General features: G+C 37.4%; 1 protein-coding gene and 1 long non-coding RNA gene across 3 annotated transcripts in view; one reads left to right on the top strand and one right to left on the bottom strand.

Moving 5' to 3' along the window:
- Positions 1 to 83: 83 nt before the first annotated feature.
- On the top strand, positions 84 to 25,715 carry LOC116419090. Its single transcript, XR_004229348.1, has 3 exons — positions 84 to 167; positions 414 to 569; positions 23,976 to 25,715. It is a non-coding gene; the product is annotated as an uncharacterized LOC116419090 (long non-coding RNA).
- Positions 4,555 to 26,299, bottom strand: part of REN (renin) — a 32,903-nt gene continuing 11,158 nt past the window's right edge. The window contains exons 6-9 of one of the 2 annotated variants that reach the window (XM_031937185.1): positions 18,093 to 18,212; positions 17,214 to 17,355; positions 16,031 to 16,129; positions 4,555 to 5,657 (exon numbers count right to left, since the gene is read on the bottom strand). In XM_031937185.1, coding sequence (XP_031793045.1) covers positions 5,442 to 5,657; positions 16,031 to 16,129; positions 17,214 to 17,355; positions 18,093 to 18,212 — 577 coding nt within the window. In that variant the 3' untranslated portion in view covers positions 4,555 to 5,441. Of the gene's footprint in view, positions 5,770 to 16,030; positions 16,130 to 17,213; positions 17,356 to 18,092; positions 18,213 to 26,299 lie in introns of both variants that reach the window. The other variant, XM_031937186.1, reaches the window with a different exon arrangement.

The raw sequence follows: 26,299 nt of genomic DNA on the forward strand, positions 1-26,299 counted from the left end.
CGGAGGCTTGGGCCGGGGGCCAGGGGCCAGGGGCCAGGGGCCAGAGGGAGGGAAGCCGTGGAAGCGCCCGCCCCCGCTGCCAGAAGAAAGCTGCAGTGATGGTGGATGGTCTCACTGATTTTTCAGCCGGCTTCCAGCAGCAGCAACCTGGAGCTCCGGGTGGAGCAGTGAGTCCCCCTCCTTTCTCCCTCCACCCCATCCTCCCTATACCCCTCCCCCCGGGAAGCGGGGGGGGGGGGCGCTGATCAGATTGGGGGAGGGGCATGCATGCACTGTCCGGCCTTCTCCGTCCCACCCCCGCTCCACCTCCTCCCTCCTTTCCCCGCCCCTCCCCCGCGGGGGGTCCCCCGATTCCAAGAATTCTCGGGCCTTGCCTGGACTCCCATCCCACTTTTCCCTTTGGCCTCACGGAGGGGGAGTTCCTTCTCTGCTTGGGAAGGACTGGCCCTGGCTCCCTCCGAGTAAATCCCTAGCAGCTTCAGCGTCTAGCTGCCAGAGCCCGGGTAGAAAAGCGAAGCTGGGAGACTCCTGGGCCAGAGCCGGAGAATGAGCGTCCCGCTGGCTGCCAGGTCAGCTTCAACTCACCCTGCACATTTCTCCCCTACAATGAGTCCCTTGCCTTGAGGAAACTCCTCTCTGAACTTCTTGAACCCAATAAGAGTAGCTCTCCACTTTCTCCCCCCGCTTTGACTTGAGACACTCTTTTTTAGCCCACCTGGGAGAGTCCTCGTACCTCCACAGCCATGTCCAAAGCTTCTCGCTCTACAGACAAACTCTTGCCCCACTCCACAGTCTTGTTAAAGTGATGGGGAAGGGGGAAGAGGAGGAAATTTTTTTTTGTCGTTTTGTTTTGCATTTAATAGTATTTTTATTTTATTTTCCCATTATGCGAAAAATTAGTTTTCAATATTCATTTTTGTAAGATTTTGACTGAAGAGGAATTAAAAAAAAATAAACAAAAATCCCCATTACAAAACAGAAAAGTCTAACTCTGCTTAGCAGACACCAGAGATGGAGGGATGAGGGCATTTCATACTTTCTACTTGGGAGTGCCTGGTGATCTGGAGATAATCTCACTAATCACTTCCTGGGAGGGGCGTGTGCCAGCCGGACTAGAAGTGAAGCTGGCCAAGCAACGGACCTTGGAGATACTGCTGCTCCTCTGAGGCCCCGGAGCTCCGAAGCTAAGCGGTGGAAGCACTCACTCGCTGTCTAGCAGTTATCTTCATAGGCCTGACTCCCCTGAAATCACCTGATCACTGATAAGGAGTGAAGCTGGGGTGAGAGGGGGAGATGACAACTTGGTACCCTTTCTGTTGACCCCAAGCAGTTGCCACTCTTGGTCTTCATTCAAGAGTCTGTCCACAGGGATTTGAGCTCATTTTAACCAATTTAAATCTAATCCAAAACTTCAGCCCTGATATTTCCTCTCAACCTCCAGTCCTGAATGTCCAGTTTCCTGCAGAACATGTCTGTTGACTTCCATCTTCCACCAATACCTCAGTCTAGTTCAACCATTCAATAAACATGAGGTGCTTACTATATGTTATGCAAGGGATGGAGAAAAGGGAGGAGGGGGAAACGAAAAGGAAACAGTCCCTACTCTCAAGGAGCTTATATTCTATGGGGGAGTAGGATACAACGGATAATTAAGTAACAAGATAATCCCAACTCAATGTATCCACAGTTGAACATATTATTCTTTCCTCCCCCACAGTTATTTGTCCTTCAGACTTGAAAGGTTGTGATTATTTTTGGCTGGTCTTTCATCCTCGCTTCACATATTTGGTCAGTTAACTAGGTCCTGTTAATTCTACTTACAAAATCCTCTCAAATTAATCCCACTTTTTTTTTATTCCCACTGCCACCATCCAAATATTATTAATATAGGACTTCATTGATGGGCATGTAATCTTTCCCACTTCCATACTCTAATCTCATTCGTCCTTCATATGTGTGCAAGAATAACCTTTTTTGTTGCTGTCATCTTATTCCTATGTTCAAAAATCTTTAACATTATTCTTTTTCACAATATTTTATTGATCTTTTGTTTTTGTATCACCTAGATTTCCTTCTGTATCTTATCCTCCACTCGACAGAGAGCTAGCCTACATAATAATTTTTGAAAAGATAAATAAAATGAGCAAAATGAATTAAAACCAACATATTGAAAACAGCAATGTTCTATATTCATGGACTTCCAATTTTTCTAAAAAGAGAGGAATTATGTGGGGGATATCTTTTCATGTCTCTTCATTGGAGTCAAACTTTTCTTTGTAATGTCTCAATATTCTCTTCTTAAAAATACATTTTTTGATACCTTTTGTTTTTTATATTACCAGAATTTTTCCCAGTAACCCCCCCTCTCTCCCAGGGAGTCAATCAACAAATATTATTTAATATTCATTTAAATACCTTTGTTGGGCATGAATACCTACAAATTGATGCCCACAAAACCTTTCAGACTTGTTCCCTGAATTACCATCATCCTACCTCTGTCCCTTTGCTCACATTTTCTTTATATCTGAAAAGTCCCTTTCTTTCTCCCTTTCCTCAGATAAAGTTATAACTAGAAAGTCTGGTACTTCACAGAACACTTGGTTTTGAGTTATATCATATAATGTGTTTATTGTAGTTATCTGTATTTGGGTCCTATTCCCCTATGAGTCTGTAAACTTCAATGAGAGTGGAGATATTATCTTTTCTAAACTTTCTATTATTTCCAGTGCCCAACATAATTCTTTGAACAAGCAGGTGCTTAATACATTTCTATTGAATGACTTTTAAATGAATTTTAAAAATTGCATATCTATGCTTGATTCCTTTTTCAATCTGGGCCCTGATGGTATCATTTTAATCTCCCTTTATAATAAATAGATAAGTAACCAACTCTTTATAAGAGAAAAGGAAAGAATGGGGGCCAGGGCACTTACCTTCAATCTGATTCTTTTCCATTTATGGCCAGCTCCAGAACTGTGTCCAGCTCATGCCATGACTTAGTGAGGTAGTAGCCCCAGCTGGGGGATGGAGGTTATGTGTGAAGAAAATAAGGTGGAGAACAGAATGAGAGAAAAGATTATAGTCAGAGGGGATCTGTTCTTGTATCTCCCCTAGAGATGACTGCTCCATATGTCATTAGGCTAATATCTGTTCATTTGTATATTTGAAGAACCCAGGCTTCAAGTAAGAAGAATAGGCAGCCAATTTTTCAGTGTCTAGTCTGAATAGCTCTCATGCTCCATTTATATTCATGCTATGTTAAGTGAATGAAAAGAAGGCTCCCAGCATATCAGGCAGAACCCCTACAGTGGATTTATGGAAGGGCTTAACCGGTAAAGCAAGTATGGATGATCTGCAACATGCATCATTAGAGGGAACATCCATGTCAATGATGAAGTAGCAGATCCTCTGGAGTATTGTCGCATAGGTATAGTCAAAGATAGGATCCAACATGCAGGAACCTGATAGATTTCTCAATATTGTTGTGGAGGAATTTTTGTTTGTTTGAGGGTTTTTTGGTGAAAATGTACAAAATGTTAATCACTGAAGATTCCATCCTCTGTGGCCAAGAGGTATGTTTATTTGTGATGTCATCTAAGCCATGTGTGTTATAGAAAAGGCACAAGCTCTCTTGGGAACGGGGGAACAATCCATAAATCTCGCTTGTGATTTACAAAAGTCTTGTCCAATTTGAAACACAAGATTATGCAAGAGTGAATGATGAAAACTATCTTTGCATATATTTTGAAAATAAAAAACTATTATTAAAAAACAAACAACAAAAGCCAAAGTCTGTCCATCCACCCTATGGGTATGTGGTTCTTGGTATTTGACTGTGCTTTTAACCCACTTATTGAAAAGGCAGACACATAACTAAGGTAAGGTTCCCAAAACTTTGTCTTAGGATACTAAATCTGGAAGGTATAGATAGTACTTGTAGTCTTTAGCAGCATAGAAATAACAGAACTTAGCATTTAGTGAGCAAAACTGATTTTTGGAAAGTAAAATGCTATGATAAATGTGGAAATATGTATAGAAGAAATGAACATATTTAACACATATTGGATTGTTTGCTGTGTAGGGCAGGGGGAAAGGAGGGAGGGAAATTTGTAACATGGGGTTTTGCAAGGATGAATATTGAAAACTGTCTTTTGCATGTCTATTTTAAAAATAAAAAACTATTGTCCAAAAATGCTTGACTGATTAATACAATATCAGAAATAAAGATTTTTCTCTTAAAGACACTTTTAAAATAAAATAAAAAAAATAACAAGATGCTAATTGATAGTATATTAGGGTGAGTTCCTATCCTGCCCCACCTTGCTCTCTACCTGTGAATTGTCTCCCTGTTGCTGGCCTCTCATTAATGTAAGGAATCTTTTTACCAATCACAGGTCTATCTTCTCCTCTCCCTTCCTCCATCCCAACTATAAGCACCTATTCCATGCTATTTGCTTCCAATGCAGCTTGTGGTATTTGTCACAGATGCTAAAATTCTTAGTTATGGGTCAGGGTAGAGGGGATTCCTGCATTTAGCAATGAGGTTGGACTAGATCATTTCTGAAGTCTCTTGAGAGTCTCCAATTCTGTACATGCATTTATGTTATTCTTATGTGTTGGTGTCCTTTGTATGTTAGGAATTCACATGGGTACATTGTATATCATGTAAGATACATGTGTGTCTTTGTATTTAAATATGGATGTCTCTGATTCTGAGTACCTGTATTCGTATATTCATACATTCGCATCTGGAATTGATGAGCTCAGGGAGAACTTTATTGAGCCTCAAGGTCATGGATAATCCCTGTATGAGCCAATAAGCTTTTTCCTGCTACACAGGCCAATCACTGGTTATACCCTTTGCTTGGACCAGTTGGTTTTCAAATGCTTGCCCTTGGTTGCAAAGGGAACCAGGTTAGAGCTTAGCAACAAATAGAGTCTGCTTTTCAAAGACTGAATCTAGTTAAGTGCGGAGAGGCTCATCACCAGTAGACTGCCCATTTTTTTAGCCATGACAACTCATGAAACAAGGAAAATACCTCCTCACTGCTGGAAAAAATCATTTCAAATGACACATCTTCCAGATAGAGAAGGGGAAGTCCTGCAATTAAGAAGCTATTACAATTATATAACAAATGGTGATACATGTGTCCATTTGGATGTCAGGGTTTATGAGCCTATGTGAATTTGTCTAAGAGTTCATCCTGATCATTGTCTTATGTTCTACATGGGTAGTGGTACTTCTCTTCCCAGTTCCTGCTAAACCTCATTCTCATTTCATACACAGTACCAGTTTTGAGCATTGAAACTTTATTCTATTCTCAATTAAAGCAGAAGGTTAACAGTGGCCTGGAGGAATAGAGAGGCAGAGAGCAAGATGGAGGAACTTGCCTCACAATCAAACCCAACAGGGAGAAAATAGTATTCAAGAGGGATGCAGGCTAGGCCCCAGGCAGCATCTCCCTCTGTCTTTTGGCCCCCTGACCAGGAACAGGTTGGACTGCCACAGCAAAACCAATGCGATTATTGTGCCGGTCAAATTCAGTGTAGAATTTTCGGATGAAGGTTGCTCCCAGAATCCATAGAGGTCCTGTGGGGGGTGGTATATCCAGGCCTCGGAAGGCTAGCAAGCAAAAATTATCATCGCTCTTCAAATCCTGCAAGGAGAGACTAGTTTGGACTGATTCCCCCAAATAAGTTCACATGGTCCTTCACTCCCTCCTCCTGCTCTCCAACCCCAGCTTTTAGCAAATCTTTTCCATGTAGTTCCTGTTGGTGATAAAATCACAAGAGAATCTTAGAACTGAAAGAGAAAGGATCATAGAAACTCAGAAAGAAGCTCCGAAACCATCTGGTTCAAACTGTACCTGAATGAGAATCCACCTGCAATATAACCTTAAGTTAAAAGAAATCTAGAAGGAAGACACCTATTGCCTCCTGAGTCAGTACATTCTATTGGGCCTTAGCTCTTCTTAAGAGGTTTCTCCTTATAGAAATCCTTCTACTTATAAGTTTTAATTTTCCTCTTTACAACTTCCACCCATGCTTCCTAGTTCTCCTCTCTGGAGTCAAGCAGCAAAATTGAATTATTTTTCCACAAGCCAGCCTTTCTAGCATTTAAAGATAACTAACATTTTCCCCATCACCACAATCCTTCCCCAAAAGTTTTATCTGGGCTAAACATCCCCAAGTGTCTCCAACCATCTTGGTTGTTGTCCTCTGGAAAATCTCCATCTTATCAATGGTTCTCCTAAAATGCAGCCCACCAAACTAAATACAATACTCTTGATAACTTGAAGAGGGCAGAATGCAAAATAGCTAGTATCTCCTCCATACTATTACCTAAATTGAATAGCCTAAAACAAAATTAGCTTTTTGAATTGCTGTCACAGTATTGTTTTTGAGCATGCTGTTCACTGAATCTCTCTGATCTTTTCATCAAATTATTTTCTATATACCTCTCCCTATTCTTGTACTTGGGAAGCTAATTTTTGGAACTTACTTCATATTTATCTCTATTATTAGCTGACCTTGGAATTTTTCTACTTCAGAATTGTCAAATTTACTGCTGTAGACCAGATGTAAAACTCCCCAGTGCTACCTAAACCAGATGAAAATAAATTGGGAAATTGGGAAATGTTTAGCAAAATAAGTAAAAACACAATACAATGTAGATAATGTTCATTTATAGTTTTTGAATTTAATATGAGGTTCATAGAGGGCATCTAGGTGGCAAAATAGTTAGAACATCAGGCGTGGAGTAAGGAAGACTCCGCTTCCTAAGTTCAAATCTGACCTCAGACATTTAATAGCTGTGTGATCATGAGCAAGTCATTTGCCCCTGTTTGCCTTAGTTTCCTCATCTGTAACATGAGCTGGAGAAGGAAATGGCAAACACTCCAATATTTGTGCCAAGAAAATCCTCAATGAGGCCATAAGATTTGCACACAACTAAAACTGAACAAATAACAAAAGACATTCAATGGTTAATAAATGAATTGAATGAATGAATAAATTATATATGTGGATAGTCACACATGACTGAAAAACTACTGAACAAAAATGTGAGACCCACAGAAATCTCTGTTTGAGATAGACGTTCCCGAACACTATAGTCCAGTCCCTGTCCATTTCAAGAACTTCTAAAAAGCCTTTTTGGGGGGTTGGGGGTATCTTCTTTTTTATTTTATTTTATTTTTTATTTAATAGCTTTTATTTACAGGATATATGCATGGGTAACTTTACAGCATTAACAATTGCCAAACCTCTTGTTCAAATTTTTCACCTTTTACCCCCCCCGCTCCCTCCCCCAGATGGCAGGATGACCAGTAGATGTTAAATATATTAAAATATAAATTAGATACATAATAAGTGGTATCTTCTTTCTAATTCCTGTTTAGCTTCTTTGATTGAAATGCACTGACCTTTTCCTTTACTAACTTCTTATTCATTCATTGATCAACCATTAAATGCCTTTTTGTTGTTCATTTGTTTCAGACATATCCAACTCTTGTTGACCCCATTTGAGGTTTTTCTGGTAGAGATCCAGATTAGTTTGCCATTTCTTAATCCTCCTCATGTTACAGGTGAGAAAACTGAGGCAAAACAGGGTTGAGTGACTTGCCCAGGGAGTAAGTGGGTGAGGGCAGATTTAAATTCATATAGATGAGTCTTCTTGACTCCAGGTACAATGCCACCTAACAGTTCACTATGTGTTGAGCAATATATTTTCCCAGACATTCCCTGTCTTTATGGCATCTATCTCATCACTTCACCTACCCATTTTTTCAGGATCCTATATTCACTCTAACACCTTGGCTTCTCCCTTCTCCCTAAATCCCACTATCATCTTTTCAATCTGATAAATCCAGGCTTTGCTATTCATTTCTGATTCTCCCCCACTGTCTGCCTCTATCCCCCATAATGGTTCCAATTGAGGGTACAGCCTCCAGAAAAATTCTCAGTCTGAATCTATCTCAACAAATGAAATGGTAGATATAAAATGCTTTAGAAACCTTAAAGTGACAATTTGTTACTAAATGTAATTACTTTCTATTATTCCACTCAGGATAGGCAATCCAGTTCTGGTTTCTCTCCAGAAAATACAGAATTGACTTTCTTTTAGTTTGAATGGTAAAACATCAGGGGACCTAAGAAGATGAAAGTCCATAAGGGAAAAGAAACTAAGATGACTGACCCTGTCCTGAACAAGACCATCTCTATACTCTTAGCCAGTGGTATCTGTGGGCATAACTGTGTTACTTAATACCTTTTGCTCTATCCCAGCTGCACAGTTCTTTGGTACTGGGCTTACTCTAGGAGTTGAAAGCATCTCAAACTATTTTAACAGAGTAATTGAAGCTCTCAGAAGAATTCTTGAAGCAGACCCTTGGTGAAGCACTTAATAATAATAATAAATATATTATACTTATAAATACTGATAATTATTATAAATAAAAATACTTATAAAACTAGAAGTACTGCTTATAAGTAGTACTAATTATTATAACTATAAGTACTAATAGTAACACAAGTACTATTTATAAATAGTAATAATTATTGTAACTAAACACTACTTGTAAATAGTAATTATTATAACAATATGCTTAGTAATAACTATTATAAATATAAAATATTTATCATTGGTAATATTATCAGTAGAATTGAAATATAAATATTTTATAAGTATAATACATCATAAATATAATAAATACTTAATATTAAATATAAGTAATTAGCATGTTTCTATCTTTAAGGTTTAGACATGCTTTAAGGTAGTGAAAGTAAAAATTATCATTTTTTAAATATGAGGAAACGAGGGACATTAGAAAAGTAAATAATTTGTCCAGAATCAGGATCGACCATCTTTTGACTACCTCATGGTCAAGATTCTTATGCCTTACCTATGTAGAGCTCTGATCTCTAGAGAAGAATGCTACTTAGTAAAATCTTTAAACTGGGGGCTATTGAGAGATACTAAAGTCCAATTGCCTTATTTTACAGGTGATGAAGCTCAGGTCCAGAGTGAGGGAAATGAACACACAAAAATCACACAGCTGACCAGTAAGAGAATAGCCCCTAGAATTCAGATTTCTTAATTTAATTCCATTCAACACACCTGAAGCATATTTGATTGGTTATACTGTGCTATAGGTGTCTATCCTCAAGGAGGCCACTTTCTACTGGATATGACATAATACATAGGTATAAATAAATACAAGGTAATTTGAGGAGAAAACACTTGACTACTGAGGATAAGGGAAAGTTTTCCTTAGGAGATTGTATTTGAGCTGAGCCTCAAATTAAGGCAAGGATTCTAAAAAGTGGATGTGGAAAGGGTGTGAATTCTAGGTATAAGGAACTGACTTAAAAATATGGAGATGGAAATTTTAATTTCCAATTTGGTTGAAACAAAATTTGCACAGGAAAGTCCTATGAAATAAGATTGGAAAGGGTAGGTGGGAGTCAAATGGGGAAGCTTGTATTTTGCCTGAAAGGAAAGTATTGAAATCTGTGAGATTTTTATAAGGCATGAAAATTGCTAATATTCTAGAGGAAGTGGAAAGACATGGAAAATTTTTGAGTAAAAGAGTGGCTGGATCAGAGTTGTGCCTTTGGATTATTATTTTAGCAATTGTGAAGATATCAGAGAGAAAAGAAAGACTGGAAAGGAGGATATCAATTAAGAGGCTTTTGTAGAACATATTAAAAATTAGAGGGGAAAAATAAATTAGAAACAAAAAATCTTTTAAGAAATTATAAATAAATTGGAACAAGAGGTTTGGCAATTGTTAATGCTGTAAAGTTACCCATGCAATATATCCTGTAAATAAAAGGCTATTAAATAAAAAAAAAAAGAAAAAAAAAACAGAATTAAATGCTATTGCCCTCCAAATCTAAAAAAAAAAAAAAAGAAATTATAAATAAAACTAAAAGCTGGTTCTTTGAAAAGTATAATAAAATCAACAAACCAATAGCTAATCTGATTAAAAAGAGTAAAAAATTAGTAAATGAGCAAAGCAAAATCACAGTAAAAGCAGAAAGAATAAAAGAAATAATCAGAAAATACTGTGTATCACTGTAAACAAAACTGAGGACACAAAAGAAATAAGAATACATTCAAAAATATAAAATACCCAAACTGTCAGATAACCTTACAGAGATCTTATATAACTCAATCTCAGAAAAGGAAATTGATTTATCTATAAAGAAACTACAAAAGGAAAAAAACAAAAAACAAAAAACCACCTGGTCCTGGTGAATCCATGGGAGAATTCTATAAAATTTTGAAAGAATATTTAATACCTATACTTCACAAATTATTCTCAAAAAGTGAGGAATAAAACATTCCACTGGATTCCTTTTATGAGACAAATATTGTTCTAATTTCTAAATCAGAGAAAGAAAACACAAAAAGAAAATTAAAAGTCAATATCATTAATGAACATTGACTCAAAAATTTTAAACAAAATTCTATCAAACATTACAGTGATTTTTCCAAGAAATCATTCATTATGATCAGGTCAAATTTAAATCAAGAATGCAAGGCTGGTTCAATATTAGGAAAATAATCAACATAATTGGTAAATTAGTAATAATAATGCTGATAACTAATGTTTACATAGTGCTCACTGTGTGTGTGTTAGGCTTTCTGCTGAGCCCTTTACATTTGTCTCATTTGATCCTCTCAAAAACCCTGAGAGGGAGCTGCTATTATTAGCCCTATTTTATAGAATAGGAAACTGAGGCAAATAGAGCTAAAGTGACTTGCCCAGGGTCACACAGCTAGTAGACATCTGAGGCAGGATTTGAATTCAAGTCTTCCCTATTTCAGACCAGTATTATATCTACTGTGTCACCTAGCAACTAAGGGTTATTAAAAACTAAAATATCTAAAAGCACAAGAGCATCTGAATAGATGCACAAAAAGCCTATGATAAAATGCAACACTTTTAATTTTAAAAATCCTGGAAAGTATAGGCAAAGAAGGGGGTCTTTAAAAAAAATAGTATAAAAAGCATCTATTTAAAACCAAAAGCTCATCATATCAATGGGATATACTAAAACTTTCCCCTACAAATTACAAAAGAGAAGCAAAGATACCTGTCCTCTCTACTATTATTTGGTACAGTTCTGGAAATGTTATCAGTAGCAATAAGATAAGAGAACAGAATTAAAGGAATAGAGTAAAGAGAAGATAAAACTATTTCTGTGGATGATATAAGGCTTTCTTGGAAAATCCTGGGGAATCAACAAAGATAGTAATTGAGACAATACTTTCAGTGAACAAAATAAATCCTTAAAAATCAACAGCATTTCTATACAACAAAACACAAGAATAATAAAAATTCCATTCAAAATAATTACAAAATGCATAAAATATCAGGGAATCTACCTCTGAAAATGCACAAAAACGGGTACAAATTCAATTGCAAAGTACTTCTCAATGAAATAAAGTATTAAATAGCTAGAGGAATACTCAATGTTCATGGCAAGGCCATGCCAATATAATAAGAATGATAATGCTACCAAAGTTAATTTACACTTTTAGTGCTATAGCAATCAAATTACTAAGGTGAACCATTATATGACTGATAAAATATCAATTTATTTGAGAAAATAAAAAAGCCAGAATATCAATGGAAATAATGAAAAGAAATAGGGACAATGTAGGACTCCACATTATACAATAAAGCAACAGTCATAAAAACTAATTGGCTAAAGAATAGAGAGATTGCTAGGGAAGATCCAGAAACAATAGAACTCAATAACCTTGTGTTAACAAAGTAGGAAACATAAATAAATTGCCTTAGGAAAAATTTCATTTTGTAAAAACTACTAGGAAAACTGGAAAACAGTCCGGCAGAAGTTAGGCTTAGGCCAATACCTTATACCACATTCTATAATACATTCTAAATATGAACTGAATATTAAAAATGCATAATTAAAAATGATAAAAAGTTAGAAGAGAAATATCATGTACCTCTCATGGCTATGGATAGAAGAATTATTCTTAATAAATAAGAAATAAAGACAATTACAAAAGATAAAAACATAACTTTGATTTCTTAAAATGGAAAAAGCTTCTGTACAGACAACATTAATGCATATAGGATAAAAAGGAAAGTAATTGGATGGGGGAAAATCCTTTGTATCAAATTTCTCTGAGAAGACCTTGTTATCGAAGATATATAAACATTTAATAAATATAAGACAAATAGCTATTTCCAATAGATAAATGGTCAAGAGGATATTTAAAAAAACAACAGTTCTCTTTAAAAGAACTGCAAAGTATTTACAAGTGCATGAAAAATTGCTCCATCACTAATAATGGAAGAAATGCACATCAAAATACCCTGAAGTTTCACCTCACACCCTGCAATTTGACCAAATGCAAAAATGACCAAAAAATGACAGTTCACCATCAAAGGGAGTTGTATGCAACTATTACATTTTCAGTAGATCTGTGAAATGGTACAATCATTTTGGAAGTCAATTTAGAAATATTCAAATAAAGTTCCTATAATGTCCATATTCTTTGAACCAAAGACTTCATTAATGGGCTTATATTCTTATGTAATTCATTGATAAGGAAATAGTCCTCATATCCAACAAAATAATTATAGAAGGACTTTTTCTGATAGCTGAGAATTGGAAACAAAATAGATTCCCATTAATTGGGTAATAGATCAATTGTGGTACATGAGTCTAATGAAATATTACTGTTCTTAAAGAAATGATGTAGGTGATGAATACAGAGAACTATGGAAAGATCAATATGAACTGACACAGAATGAAGTAAGCAGAACCAAAAAACAATATACATAGAAACGACAACAATGGAAATGGAGATAACAGTCACACTCCAAAAAATCTAAAGTAATTATAACAAAATTATAAAAGATCACTCAAGACTCAAATGAAGAGACATAAAAGGACAATCCCAACTTACCCACTCATGGAAGTGCAAAGTCCACAGAAACACATAGTGTCTGTTTTCAGACTTATCAATATAAAGCTATGTTATGCTGATTTAAAAATTTTTTTCCTCTCTAAAAAAATACTATTTGTCATATGGGATGGCTCTCTAAGAAAGGAAAGGGGGAGGAATACATGGAGATTGGTGATGTCAGGAAAAAAAATCAATAAAACCTTTTTTTAAAGAGATTTTTGCAATCACCAGGTTAGAAATGATGCTGGCCTGAATAAGACTGGTGTCAGATTGGTGTCTGTGTAAATAGAAAGGAGAGATGGATGGATGGAAGAGATGGAAAAGTGTAATCTAGAAAAGCTGGCATTTGATTAGATGGAAATGGGGAGGGGAAAGGAAAAAGAAAAGGACTAAGTAGAACTTTTGAACCTCAGGTGACTGAATGTTGGTAGTCCTGATGTACAGTGAAGAGGAACATTTTAAGGGATAGCATAAGTCCCATTTAGAAATGTTAATTTGAAATGCTGATGGGACATTCAGATAGAAGTGTCTGGCAGGAATTTGGAGATGTGAGACTAACCTTCAGGACTGGATTTTGCTTTAGTAATTTACAAGTGATTCATGTATCAATTATCTTCATCATTATTATTTTGGAGGCAATTATATGTCCAGTATCACACAGCTAGTAAATATTTGAAACCAGATTTGAACTCAGGTCCTTATAAGTAGGGCTGGTGCTCTATCCACTGCACCACTTGGCTGCCCCTTTTATTTATCAATTATAATTGAACCTATAATTGAATTAGCAAGAGAGAGTATTGAAAGAGAAGAGGATCAAGGATAGAGCTCTTTCTCCATCTAGCTGTATGACCTCAAGCAAGCCAATTCATGTCTCTGAGCCTCAGTTTCCTCATTTGTAAAATGAGAATAATACTTATACTACCAGTCTTACAGGGTTGTTGGGATAAAAACACTTAATAACCCTTGTGAGTTTTTGTTTCCATTATGCAATTCTACTTTGTAGCAAATAAAGCACTGAACCTAGAGTCAGGAAGATCTGAGTTCAAATCCCACCTTGACACTTGCTAACTTTGTAACCATAGACAAATCATAAATTCCCTGAGCCTCAGTTTCTTTGTAAGATAAAATTAATCTATATGATTTTTGAGGTCCCTTCATACTTTAGATTTATGATTTTAAATCTTTCCTTTTTCTACCCTTTAGGACTAGTTTGATAAAAACTTTTTAAATGAAGTGAAAGTAGGGGCCATTATTCGTACATTCAACCTCCTCCTCAAACCCTGGTTCCCAACTCTGTATATACTCAAGCCCTTACTCAGAGAAAGAAAAGGAAGAGACACAGAGAATCAGAAAAAATATTGAAAGCAATCCTAAAACATAGATAGATACTGTGAGGAAGCGTTGAAGGTCAAGGGAGAAGAGAATCTGGGAGCATGGATCCAGTACATGTACAAATACTGAGGAAAAAGGCCTCAAGCTTGTGGTGAGATCAAGTATTAGACTGGTAGTTCACAGGTCAGTAAGAAAGGTGAGGATTTGATGATTCCTGTTCTCAAGTTTCTGAGTTCAGGAATTTCACAAAGATAGAGGAAGCAATAACTGAAAAATTTTACAGTCAAGTGTACCTGATAATAGAAGCTCTTCATTTATAGCAATGTTTAACCAAATTAAATAAAAACACAAATTAATATTATCTATGTCACAATTTTTGTCTATTTTATTAGATTTCTAGATTAATTCTCTAAGAATGAACCATAGATGATGAGTAATAAAATGCTCCCATGATTAAAAGGATTTAATCAATGAGACAACTAATCACTTCACATCTGCTTAATTTTAGAACAGGAAAAATAATGATGATGTTGAAGGATGGCAGGAAAACTGGGACATTGATGCATTGTTGGTGGAGTTGTGAACGGGTCCAACCATTTTGGAGAGTAGTTTGGAACTATGCTCAAAAGTTATCAAACTGTGATACCCTTTGATCCAGCAGTGTTACTACTGGGATTATATCCCAAAGAGATTATAAAGAGGGAAAGGGACCTGTATGTGCACGAATGTTTGTGGCAGCCCTTGTTGTAGTGGCTAGAAACTGGAAACTGAATGGATGTCCATCAGTTGGAGAATGGCTGAATAAATTGTGGTATATGAATACTATGGAATATTACTGTTCTGTAAGAAATGACCAACAGGATGATTTCAGAAAGGCCTGAGAGACTTACACGAACTGATGCTGAGTGAAATAGAGCAGGACCAGGAGATCATTATATACTTCAACAACAATATTATATGATGACCAGTTCTGATGGACCTGGCCATCCTCAGCAACGAGATCAACCAAATCATTTCCAATGGAGCAGTAATGAACTGAACTAGCTACGCCTCAGAGAAAGAACTCTGGGAGATGACTAAAACATTACATTGAATTCCCAATCCCTATATTTTTGCCCACCTGCATTTTTGATTTCCTTCACAAGCTAATTGTACAATATTTCAAAGTCTGATTCTTTTTGTACAGCAAAATAACGTTTTGGTCATGTATACTTATTGTGTATCTAAGTTATATTTTAATATATTTAACATCTACTGGTCATCCTGCCATCTAGGGGAGGGGTTGGGGGGGGGTAAGAGGTGAAAAATTGGAACAAGAGGTTTGGCAATTGTTAATGCTGTAAAGTTACCCATGTATATATCCTGTAAATAAAAGGCTATTAAATAAAAAAAAAAATCCCACCTTGACACTTGCTAACTTTGTAACCATAGACAAATCATAAATTCCCTGAGCCTCAGTTTCTTTGTAAGATAAAATTAATCTATATGATTTTTGAGGTCCCTTCATACTTTAGATTTATGATTTTAGGAACTCTTCTCCTTTTTTCTACCACTTTGGGACTAGTTATTAAATAAACCTTTTTTTAAATGAAGGGAGAGTAGGGGCCCCTTTATCTCTACATTCAACCTCCTCCCCTCAACCCTGGTTCCCAACTCTGTAGTTAATATCTCACAGCCCTTTACTTCAGAGAAAGAAAGAGGAAGAGAGAGACAGAGAATCAGATAAAAAATGACCCAGAAGCTCACCTCTAAAACATAGTCAGAACTGTGGAGTGTGAAGGGCTTGCCGTCCAGGGAGAAGGAGATATCTGGGAGCATGGATGCCAGGTCACATTGTACAAGATACTGTAGGCAGAAAGTGCCCCAAGGCTTGTGGTGAGATCCAGGTATTCCAGACTGGTAGGTTCACAGGTCAGTAAGAAAGGGGTGAGGTATTTGTATGGATTCCTGTTCTCAGTGTCTATCTGAGTTCAGGAACTTTCACAAAGTCAGAGTAGAAAGCAATCTCAGAGATCAGCTAGCTTCACCTGTAATCTGAATAGGAAGCTCTTCTGCTTTGATAGCAATGTTGTCAAAATTAAATAGAAAACCACAAATTAATATTATCTATGTCACATATTTTTGTCTATTTTATTAGGCATTTGCTAGTTAGTTTCTCTTAGAGCATACCATCAAGATGATGAGGTGATCATATGCTTCCTCTGATTAAAGGGGATTTACTCTCAGTGGGGGCAGCTCATTTCACTTTTGGGCTGCCTTAATTTTTAGAAAGAAATAACTATGCCCAGAAAACTCCAAATGGGGTCACAAAGAGTTAGATATATATAACGGAAACAACTAAACAACAATAAAAAAAAAAGTAAGCCATTTTTTCTTATATTGAACTAAAATCTGGCTTGGCAACTTCCGTTCATTGCTCTTAACAATACCCTCTGAGGCCAAGTAGACCAAATTATTTCTTCTTTCAAATACTTTTAGAAAAATTGTAAATTTTCCCACCTACTCCAATAGCTGAATATTATAAAGAGGTAGATTTTGGCTCAATCTAAGAACTTTCTAACAGTCAAACCTCTTTGGATATAATAGTAATGGTTTTCTTATATAAGGTGGTAAGCTCCCTATCAAAGGAAGTATTCCAAAAGCAGCTGAATGAACACCTGTAAGAGATTTTGTGAATTAAACGTCTGTACAGGGAAGAATGAAGCAGTCTCAAGTTCCTACAAATTCTGACATCTATGATACTCTGGGAGTAAATATTGCATTTGTAGGGGAGGGGCATGCTGAAGTGGGACCAACACATTTAGGATAACCACCTCCTGCTGTTCTTTCCATTCTCTGGGAAGGCGACCTCAGCACCCTGGTTCTTACCCAGACTTTTTTTTTTTTGGTATCCACCCATTCTCCTCTTCCAAGAGTTTGGGTTGCTCACCTGGTCTCCATCTTCCTTAACTCCCAGCATCTTCATCACTTTCCTCATGGAGCTGGTTGGACCTGTGATGAAGGAAGCTCCAGTGTCCACAGATGCTATGCAACCATCCTGGCAGGCCAACACATTGGATTCGACAGAAACCCTGTATGGGGAAGGCCAGAGACAGACAGATAGCTCATGAGCCAGCAGAGTCAGTCATTGATCCCACCTCCAGAGACTTGGAGCCTCAGAGAGCTTGGGAATAGAGCAAATTATAGATATCATCCCTGACTTCAGGGAGTTGATATTTGGGTAGAGGAGGGGTGAGATGTAATGCCCCAATTATATGACAAGGTGATTCAGAAAATGTGCTGTCCTGATGGAAAATAAGTGAACTGAAACTGAGGAGGCTTCCTAGAGGAATTGGACTAGAACTTCCATGTATTAAAGGCAGAGGGAGATCATTATGACAATGTTTGCAAAACATTACTCTCTAGCCATTTTATGAGGGGAGGTATAGTAGAAGTACTGTTACTCCCATTTTACAGCTGAAGCTCCTGGAACTCATTGTTATTTGCCCAAGGTCATACAGCCAGTAATCATCAAATCCAGGATTTAAATCCAGGTTTTCTGATTCCATTTGGAGCACTCGCTTATTTTTTGCATTGGTAGGGACCATCTTTACCTTCCTCTGTCTCCTCATCCTTTCCTCTCATGAATGGATATCTAGGTGTGTTAATAGTTTATAGCAATGGTCTCTACTGAAGGATTTTAGTGGACAGATAATAGCCCAGAAGTGTCTGAATTTAGTTAAATACATGACTCAAGCTCTGGGGATTGGTCCACAACAGATGGGGTGAAGAAGATGAGGTAAAAGTAAAACCAATGGTGATTTCTGACCCGTTCATTTGGATCTGCCAGAAGCCTGGATGGCTGATGTTGATGTAGTGGAAAGTCCCGCGGTAATACTTGGGGTCGCTACCTCCTAGTATAATCTCTCCACCGGGCACATGAGAATTCCTGGAGAATAGAAGACAGGTTTTTTTTTCCCTCTGAAATCCAAAGACCCAGGGTTAAGGAAAAATTGGGGAAGGGAGTTGGAGAATCGGGACATGTCAACAAACATTAAGCATCAGCTGAATGTCAAGCACTGTGGTAAGCATTAGGAAAGGGACATGGGAGACAGGATGCAGTGAGCAGCATGGGAGAGCAAGACTAGGGAACATGAATTTCCCTCGGGGTCCATCTCCTCCTCTGCTAGATTTCATAGTTGGGACCTTGTGGTACTCTATTCAATCACATCCCTGAATAAGAAGTCCCTCCAATAAGTGATCACTGAGCCTTCACCTGAAAGACCCCATCTTTGGAGAAATCAATTACTCCTAAATCAGCCCATGCCATTTTTGGATAGCTCTAATTTTTTCAGACTGGGTCAGCCCAACCTGACCCAACAGTCACTGCAGGAATTAGTAGAAAAGGAACAAGGATGGAGATGTGCAAATGAGCACCATGAAAATGAATGCAAATTAGCACACATTCTCTTCCTGTAGGCGTTTTTAGGCACAGACCCCATAAAGTGAGGTTTGGTGCCTGAGAAAAGATTTGGAAAGGCTGAGGAAGAAGGTAGTTAGGAATGCAAAGACCTGTGACTTTGGGAGTAAGAAGAGAGGGGTGCACAGAGAACATCAGCACACAGCCTCTGATGAGCCTCTCAGGGAACCTCTCTGAGGACCTCTGGGCTGCTAGGGTGTGGGACTTGGGGCTCATGATGCTAGAGAAGCAGGGGCAGGGAAGCTAGAGTGTCAGAGCCATCTCAGGCTGGGTTTGTCTCCTCACTCGGAATTCCTGTAAAGAAATAGGGAAGAGTTGAAGGAATTATTTGGCCACTCCCATCCCTGTTCCCTTTCACAGTGAAGATCTCATTTGATACTCAAGATATCTTTAGCAATATATTTTATATGATAATTAAAATTACAGACTTCATTGGCTATTGCTCTCTTGAAAAAGGGTAGTGTTTCAAATCATTGAATGGGAGCAACGTTTACATGAGTATGTGCACTTGTGTCTATGCCAGCTGCTGTATACATATGCCATTCTAAGCTCCCTCCTATTCTCTCTACTGCAAATTCTTGTGTCTTCAACCTTTTTTCTGCTTTGTTTGATGTGATCTTTATAATAAATGTAAACATTCTCATCAAAGATATAGATCATAATCCCCAATCCATCTATGCCATTCAACTATAGTCCATGATGTAAGAAGTTCTCAGGAGATTCTCCCAATGTCTTCCTCTCAATTTGTAGAATTCATGTGGTTGCAGATAGAATATTCAATCTCTTCATCTATTCTATCTTACCCTCATGACTTCACTAATCTATGTCTTTTTCTGGTGATGAAATTCTCTGATTTAAAAATGGAGCTAATATTACATGCATACCAAATTTTAGAATCTCAGAATAATAGAAATTGCAACTGGAAAGGACCACAGAGGTCATCCATGGTTTGAATACTATCTAATGGGACATCTTGTTCTAGAACAACTTGAGGTGTAATAACTGTTTCTTCTCTAGGCCTATCACACTTTTATTTACTACTATAATTTAAGGCAATATCAAACTCTCAAATACCAGAGGCCTGAACCAGATTAAAGTGTAAATGAGAGATGTTTAGTAAAATAAATAAAAATTCAATTAAAAACAGAAAAAATGGAGCCTATTAAAACACAGAGGGCAATTGGAAGAGAATCAGAACAATTCTGTGTCATGGAAGCCCAAAGAAGAGAGAATGTCAATGTGGTTATTTTCAGGAGATTGAGGATTGGGGGAAACAATCAGGTTTGAGATTAGAAGGTCATTGCTGACTTTTTAACAAAGATAGTTTCATCTCACCTCAAAATTTCCCTGTGTTTTCATGGAATTGTAGAATTTTACAGTTGGAAGGGATTTCAGAAGTCATCTGAGAAGTGTTGAGAGCCAAGTGTCAAATATGGCTCTATGTGTCACAATAGTTGAGTTAGAAAGCAGATTAAAATGTAATTGGAAAATATTTCACAAAATTAAAACACAACATGAATCTGAGGTTTTCTGAGTCAATATGTGGTCCATAGGGAGCTTATGTACCCCTTTCTATTTGAATTTGATACCACTGCTCTAGTCCAACCTATGCCTGAAGGGTGTCTCTACTATCTCTATCTACAAATGTTTCTTCAACTATTGCTCATAAGATCTTCATTGAGAGGGAACCCATCATCTCCCAAAGCAGTCTATACTACTCTTAGACAGCTCTAGTCATTTTTTCCTGACACTAGCCTAACAATCTCTTCACAGCCATTGCTATTGGTTCTGCCCTTTGGGAATAAACGGAACAAATTTAATCCCTTTTTAACATGACAGACTTCCAATTACTACAAGATAGTTACCATGTTCCCCATCCCTTCCATCTTAGTCTTCTTTTTTCCAGGCTAAACATACTCATGACTCATCATGACTTATCATTGTGATTGTCCTCCTTTGGACACCCTCCAGATTATAAACATCCTTCTTGCCCAGAAGTATTCCAGAGCAGTCTTTCTAAGTCAAAGGACTGGTCATTAGGAGTACTACCTCCTTATTCTTGGAAGCTATGCAGCCTCAAATCATAATGGTTTTTTGGGCTGTGATAGCCCCTCATTGACCCATACTGAGCTGGTAGTCTACTAAAGCCTCCAGATCTTTTTCAATAAAAGTATCATCCCCTAACTTGTACATGCAAAATTGATTTAAAAAAACATTCATGTATATGAACCCTATTAAATTTCATCTTAAATGAAGCCTAGTCTATTGAGAAATGTCCTAGTCTATTGAGTTTTGGGGATCCTGACTTATCATTTTAGAATGTTAATTATCCAATGTTTTGTGTCACCTGCACATGTGATAGTCACGCTGTCTAGAACCATCCTTTCTCCTTGCCCTCTAATCATAGAGGAAGAACTGTCTCTTCTCTTTTCCAAGGTCAATCCCTCTACTTGATTCCTGCCCACTTCCCTCCTATTCTTCAAGATCCTTTCTCCACCAATCATCCTTTTTTGGTTTTTCCATCTCTCGTTCTCCATGGACTCTCCTCTACCCACAAACAACTTAGGTCGTCAGTATCTTTTAAAAAAAATTAATTACATAAATTTTCTTTGAACATTGCTATCCTAGAGCTATCATTTTTCCCCTTTCACCACCAATTTCCCACCATCTTTGCTGCCTTTTCCTCATTACCCAATATCACTTTAATCATGCCATGTAATACTTCACTCAGTCTTTTTAACTCCTTATAACCTGACATCTATCAATATTAACTTTGTCCTTCTACTACTGGGATTATCCTTGCCAAGGGCAGCAGCAGCCTCCTAATCCTTAAACCCAATGGTTTTTCATAGTCCTCATTTTCCTTGTCCTTTGGTCTTTGTTTGACCTTATTGTCTCCTTCAACCCTCTCTCCCTCTAGACTTCCATGACACAGCATTGAATTGGTTCTTTTCCTACTTTCCTGATCACTTCTCTGGGCATTTTACCAGCACAAATTCCCAACGTTTTAGATATACATTAGGGTTCCATGGTCAGCACTGATGTTTTTCCTTGTTTTTTTATATTCTCCTTCAGATCTCTCATCCATTCCCATAACTTCAACTGTTACCTCCATGCAGAAGACTACAAATTCTCCATCTCTTCCCCAACTTCACTCCATCTGCTTAGTGGATGAACATCACCTCAAATTCTTTGCATTCTCTAATATACTTGTACGATGCCATGTATTATAGTTTATCTTGTCTGTCTCACTTCCCAGCTAGTCTGTTAACTTCCTAAAGTGAGGAATTGTGTCTAAGCTAACCTTTATAACTCCCCTGGTACCCCTATAGTACTTTATACCCAGCAAGAACTTTAAAAATGCATGTCAAATGAATGTTGTTGCATGAACCCAAAGTTTTGAAGGATAGATAGAAACTAGACCCACGATTCCACTACTATGGGGATCTCCCTCCAGGGTAAATATGAGCTACCTTTACTTTCTCTTCGATCCTAATGAGCCATTGAAAATCAAATAGGACAATTAGGCCATACATAAGGATCCCTTTGGATTGCATAAAACTGCATATTAGCATCATTTACATTTTACTGTATTTGATTTTGTTAAATATTTCCTAATTACATTTTACTCTGGATGAATTCTATTCTAAAGCATTGTGACAGCCCAGGAGACTGTATCTGACACCTCTGACCTAGCATACTGGGTAGTTAAGTGACTTTTCCAGGTTCACACAGCCAGTATATATCAAAGACAGCACTTGAACCCAAGTCTTTCTAGGTAGCTCTCTTACCTACTGTCTTCTCTGTGCTGTTTTTTCAATGTATCCAGAATATCTAATTCTCTTTCCATTCATATTAATCCATCCCTTTTAGAAATAGCTTCATTTTTCAGGACACTATTACTCTCCCATTCACCCATGCTAAAAACCTAAACATCCTCCTTGACTCCCCTCTCTGCCCTTCTTGTCATTATTATATCCTTCAGAGTCTTTCTTTTTCATGTTGCCAAAATCCACCTTCTTTCCACTGCTACCACCACTGCTGCCACTCAATCCAGGTGCTCATCATCACCTCGCTGGACTATTTAATAGCTTCTTAATTGCATCCCCTGCCTCCTGTGTCTCTCCCTTTTAATCTAAGACAGAACAACTGCCAATTTAATCTTCTAAAAGGACAGCTTTCTATACATGATTTCTTCTTTCCCCAACTCCAGTTCAAAATCCTTCAATAGCTGCTCCTTCATCATGGCATTTAAAGTAATCCACAGTTTCATCCTGGACCCTTACCTCTTAATAGCTAGCATTTTCCTCATCAGTCTTATCTTTTACCATTTTTTTAAAACAAATTCTCTATTAATCTAATTTTTTCTTCAAACACAGCATGTGCCTTTCTGTCTCAGAATTCTGCAAACAAAGTTGCCTTCCCCCTTCCCTCCTATTATCTAAGACCTACCCTTCCTTCAAGGCCAAAGTCTAATCTCTCTTGTGTCTGGAGGCCTTCTATAAGGGCTCCAGTTGCAAGTGATGATTTCTTCTAAAACACAGAATCTAAAAGTGGAAAGGACCAAAGGGATTTCAGAATTCACCCATATTTCATATGAGGAAACTGAAGCTCACAGAGATTAAAAACTTGTCTCAAGGCTACTTAAGTAACAGAGCTAGGATTGGAATTCAGGTTTTTTGACTTCAAATTCCAGGCTCTTTTTACCTTACCACACTGCTTTCCCCTAACAATCATTGTCACTTTTTGGGGGGAGGGGCAAAGCAATTGGGGTTAAGTGACTTGCTTAGGGTCACACAGCTAGTATTAGAAGTCTGAGGTTGGATTTGAACTCAAGTCTTCTTGACTTCAGAGCCAGTATTCTATTCCCTGTGCCATCTAGTTGCCCCTCATTATCCCTCTTACTATTTGCTCTCTGGTTTTGTTAAGTAAGATTTATCATTTGAAAAGAGTGATAACTTTAGAGTTGGCAGTTGGAGTTGGAAGGCTTGGAATTTAAGCCTACTTTCATTTACCTATATGAATTTAATAATTCTGTGATTCAATTTCCTAATCTATAAATCTACTCTAGACAAGGGGTTCTTAACCTTTTTGTGTGTGTCATGGATGCTGTGGGCAATCTGGTAAAGCCAATAGATCTCTTCTCAAAAATTATATTTTTAAATGTTCAAAATGCCTATGACTTCAAGGAATCCAATTATATTGAAATAACAATTTTTTTTTCCTTTCTAGGTTCATGGACCCACTGAAAACTATTCACAGATTCCCTTCTGGATCCAGAAGTCTTACCTCCATCCCCATGAAAATGATCTCTAAAATTCTTCCCAGTTGAAAAAAATCTATGCTCCTATGTGTATATATTGTCTCTTTAACTAGGACTTATAAACTCTTCAGTGCTAGCTGAGATGTCTTATTATCCTTCTTTGGATTTCCAATGTGTTGAGTCACAAAACCTCACATTTTTACAGTTGGTCAAGTTTTCTTCACAATTTTGTAATGTAAGGATTCTTATTATCCCTATTTTACAGATGAAGAAACTAGGCCTCAGGGAAATTTGGTGACTTGCCCAAGATTTCCAAATTAATAAGTATTGTAGGCAGGTATTTCAATTACAAGTCCAATACTCTATTCACTACATCATGTCAGCAAACAGAACTTGGTGAAATTGTCAATGATGATTGATAGTGATGGAAAGGGGAAAGAGTTCTATTGGTTTGAAAGAAAACATTGGTCTTTGTGTGGCTATATATGTGCGTGAATTTGTGTGTGTGTGTGTGTGTGTGTGTGTGTGTGTGTGTGTCTGTCTGTCTGTCTGTCTTTGTGTGAGCTGAAGAATATTATTGTCATAAGGGATCTCAAAGATCATCTAACCCAAACCTCTCATCTTTCACAGAAGGGAAAATAAGACCAAGAGAGGACATAGGATTTGTCTCAGAACATAAAGTTTAGTTAGTAGGAGAACCAACTTGAATCAAGCTTTCCTAACTGTGAAGCTAATATTTTTCCAACAACATTATGTGGTTTCTCCCAATGCTTCTGTTCAATTTTTTCCCATGAGGCAATTGGGGTTAAGTGACTTATCCAGGGCCACACATCAAGTGTTTGGGTTGATTTGAATTCAGGTCCTCCTTATTTAAGGGCTGGTATTTTATCCATTGAACTACCTAATTGTCCCATAAATCAACTTTTAATAAACAGGTTATTCACTTTTTCTGTTTATCATTCCAAATTCTCAGTCTTACACTCTTTCCCTACCTTCCAGTTGGTGTGATTTTGGAGAATGAATACTAGCTTTATTCTCAGTCCAAGCCAAATAGGAGGAGGAGGAGGAGGCTGAAGCTTCTGCCCACGCAATCAGACAAAAGTCACTGCCGTCAAAGAGGTTTGCCTGACTGTTGCTAGCTTGTAGAAGAAAAAGGCACATCCCCAGCTCTTGCTTATATGGGTCACCAGTTCAAGGCTAGCCTTCATCTTTCTAGTAATTCCAAACTTCATCTGTATGGCTATTTTAGTCTTATTTTGACTTGAGTGTGTGAAGTATCGTGTCTTGTAGGACATTTTGGTACTTAGGAGGACCTGTGATCTCATCAGTGTGGAAGCTCTCTCCAATTCCAGAATGAATCCCATCCATTGTCTCACCTGTAGCAACTTGTGCTTCTGTTTTCCCATGAATCCTCTGCAGCAGATTCTCTAGGATGCTGAATGGATCCCAAGGGAAATCAATGACAAGCTATCAGCCTAGGGCATAATTCTGGTCACTGAATATTTACTGAGCACCTACCAGTAAAATACCGTGTTAATTTCTGGTTATATTGTTGAGTTCTTTTGGTGGGAGCAAGGGAAGATGTGGGGTACATTAAAGACCTGTGATTTAATTGATCTAGGGATTAAACTGAGTTTGTCCCAAAAGATTTAATAACATCATGGCACCCTGGAAGGAATGCTTGATTTGGAGCAAGATGTTCTCAGTTTGAATCTTGATTTTGCCCCATAAATCTGTGTGATCTTGAATAGGTTACTTAACCTTTTAGCTTCAGTTTCCTCATCTGTAAAAATGTATGGATTTTAGTCAATGACTTCTAAGTTCTCTTTTAGCTCTCAGTCTATGGTTTTATAATTCTAATTTCTCATGATAACCATATGACTACTTTTTGGCCTCATTTTCCCAATCTGTAAAATGACTGAGTTGTAGACAATGGACAATGGCTTCTAAGTTTTCTTTTTGTTCTATGAGTATCTTACCTCATGACAGCTATATATATATATATATATATATACCTTTTGGCTTCAGTTTTCTATTCTCAATCTATGGTTCTTTGAGTCTGTTGTCTCATGATAGCCATATGACTAGGGGCAAGTCATAGTATCCTCTTTGAACCTCAGTGTCCTCATCTGTAAAATGGGGCAGGGATGAGATCTACTTCACAGGGTTGTTGTAAAGATCACACAAAACACTATCTTCCAAGAACTTTATAAATCTTAAAGTTGTTTCAATAGCACTTTATAGTTCTCAAATTACTTTCCACAGAACAACAATAACAAGGCACTCTCCCTCT

The sequence above is a fragment of the Sarcophilus harrisii genome, chromosome 4 (genome assembly GCF_902635505.1).
Source record: "Sarcophilus harrisii chromosome 4, mSarHar1.11, whole genome shotgun sequence".
NCBI lineage: Eukaryota > Metazoa > Chordata > Mammalia > Dasyuromorphia > Dasyuridae > Sarcophilus > Sarcophilus harrisii.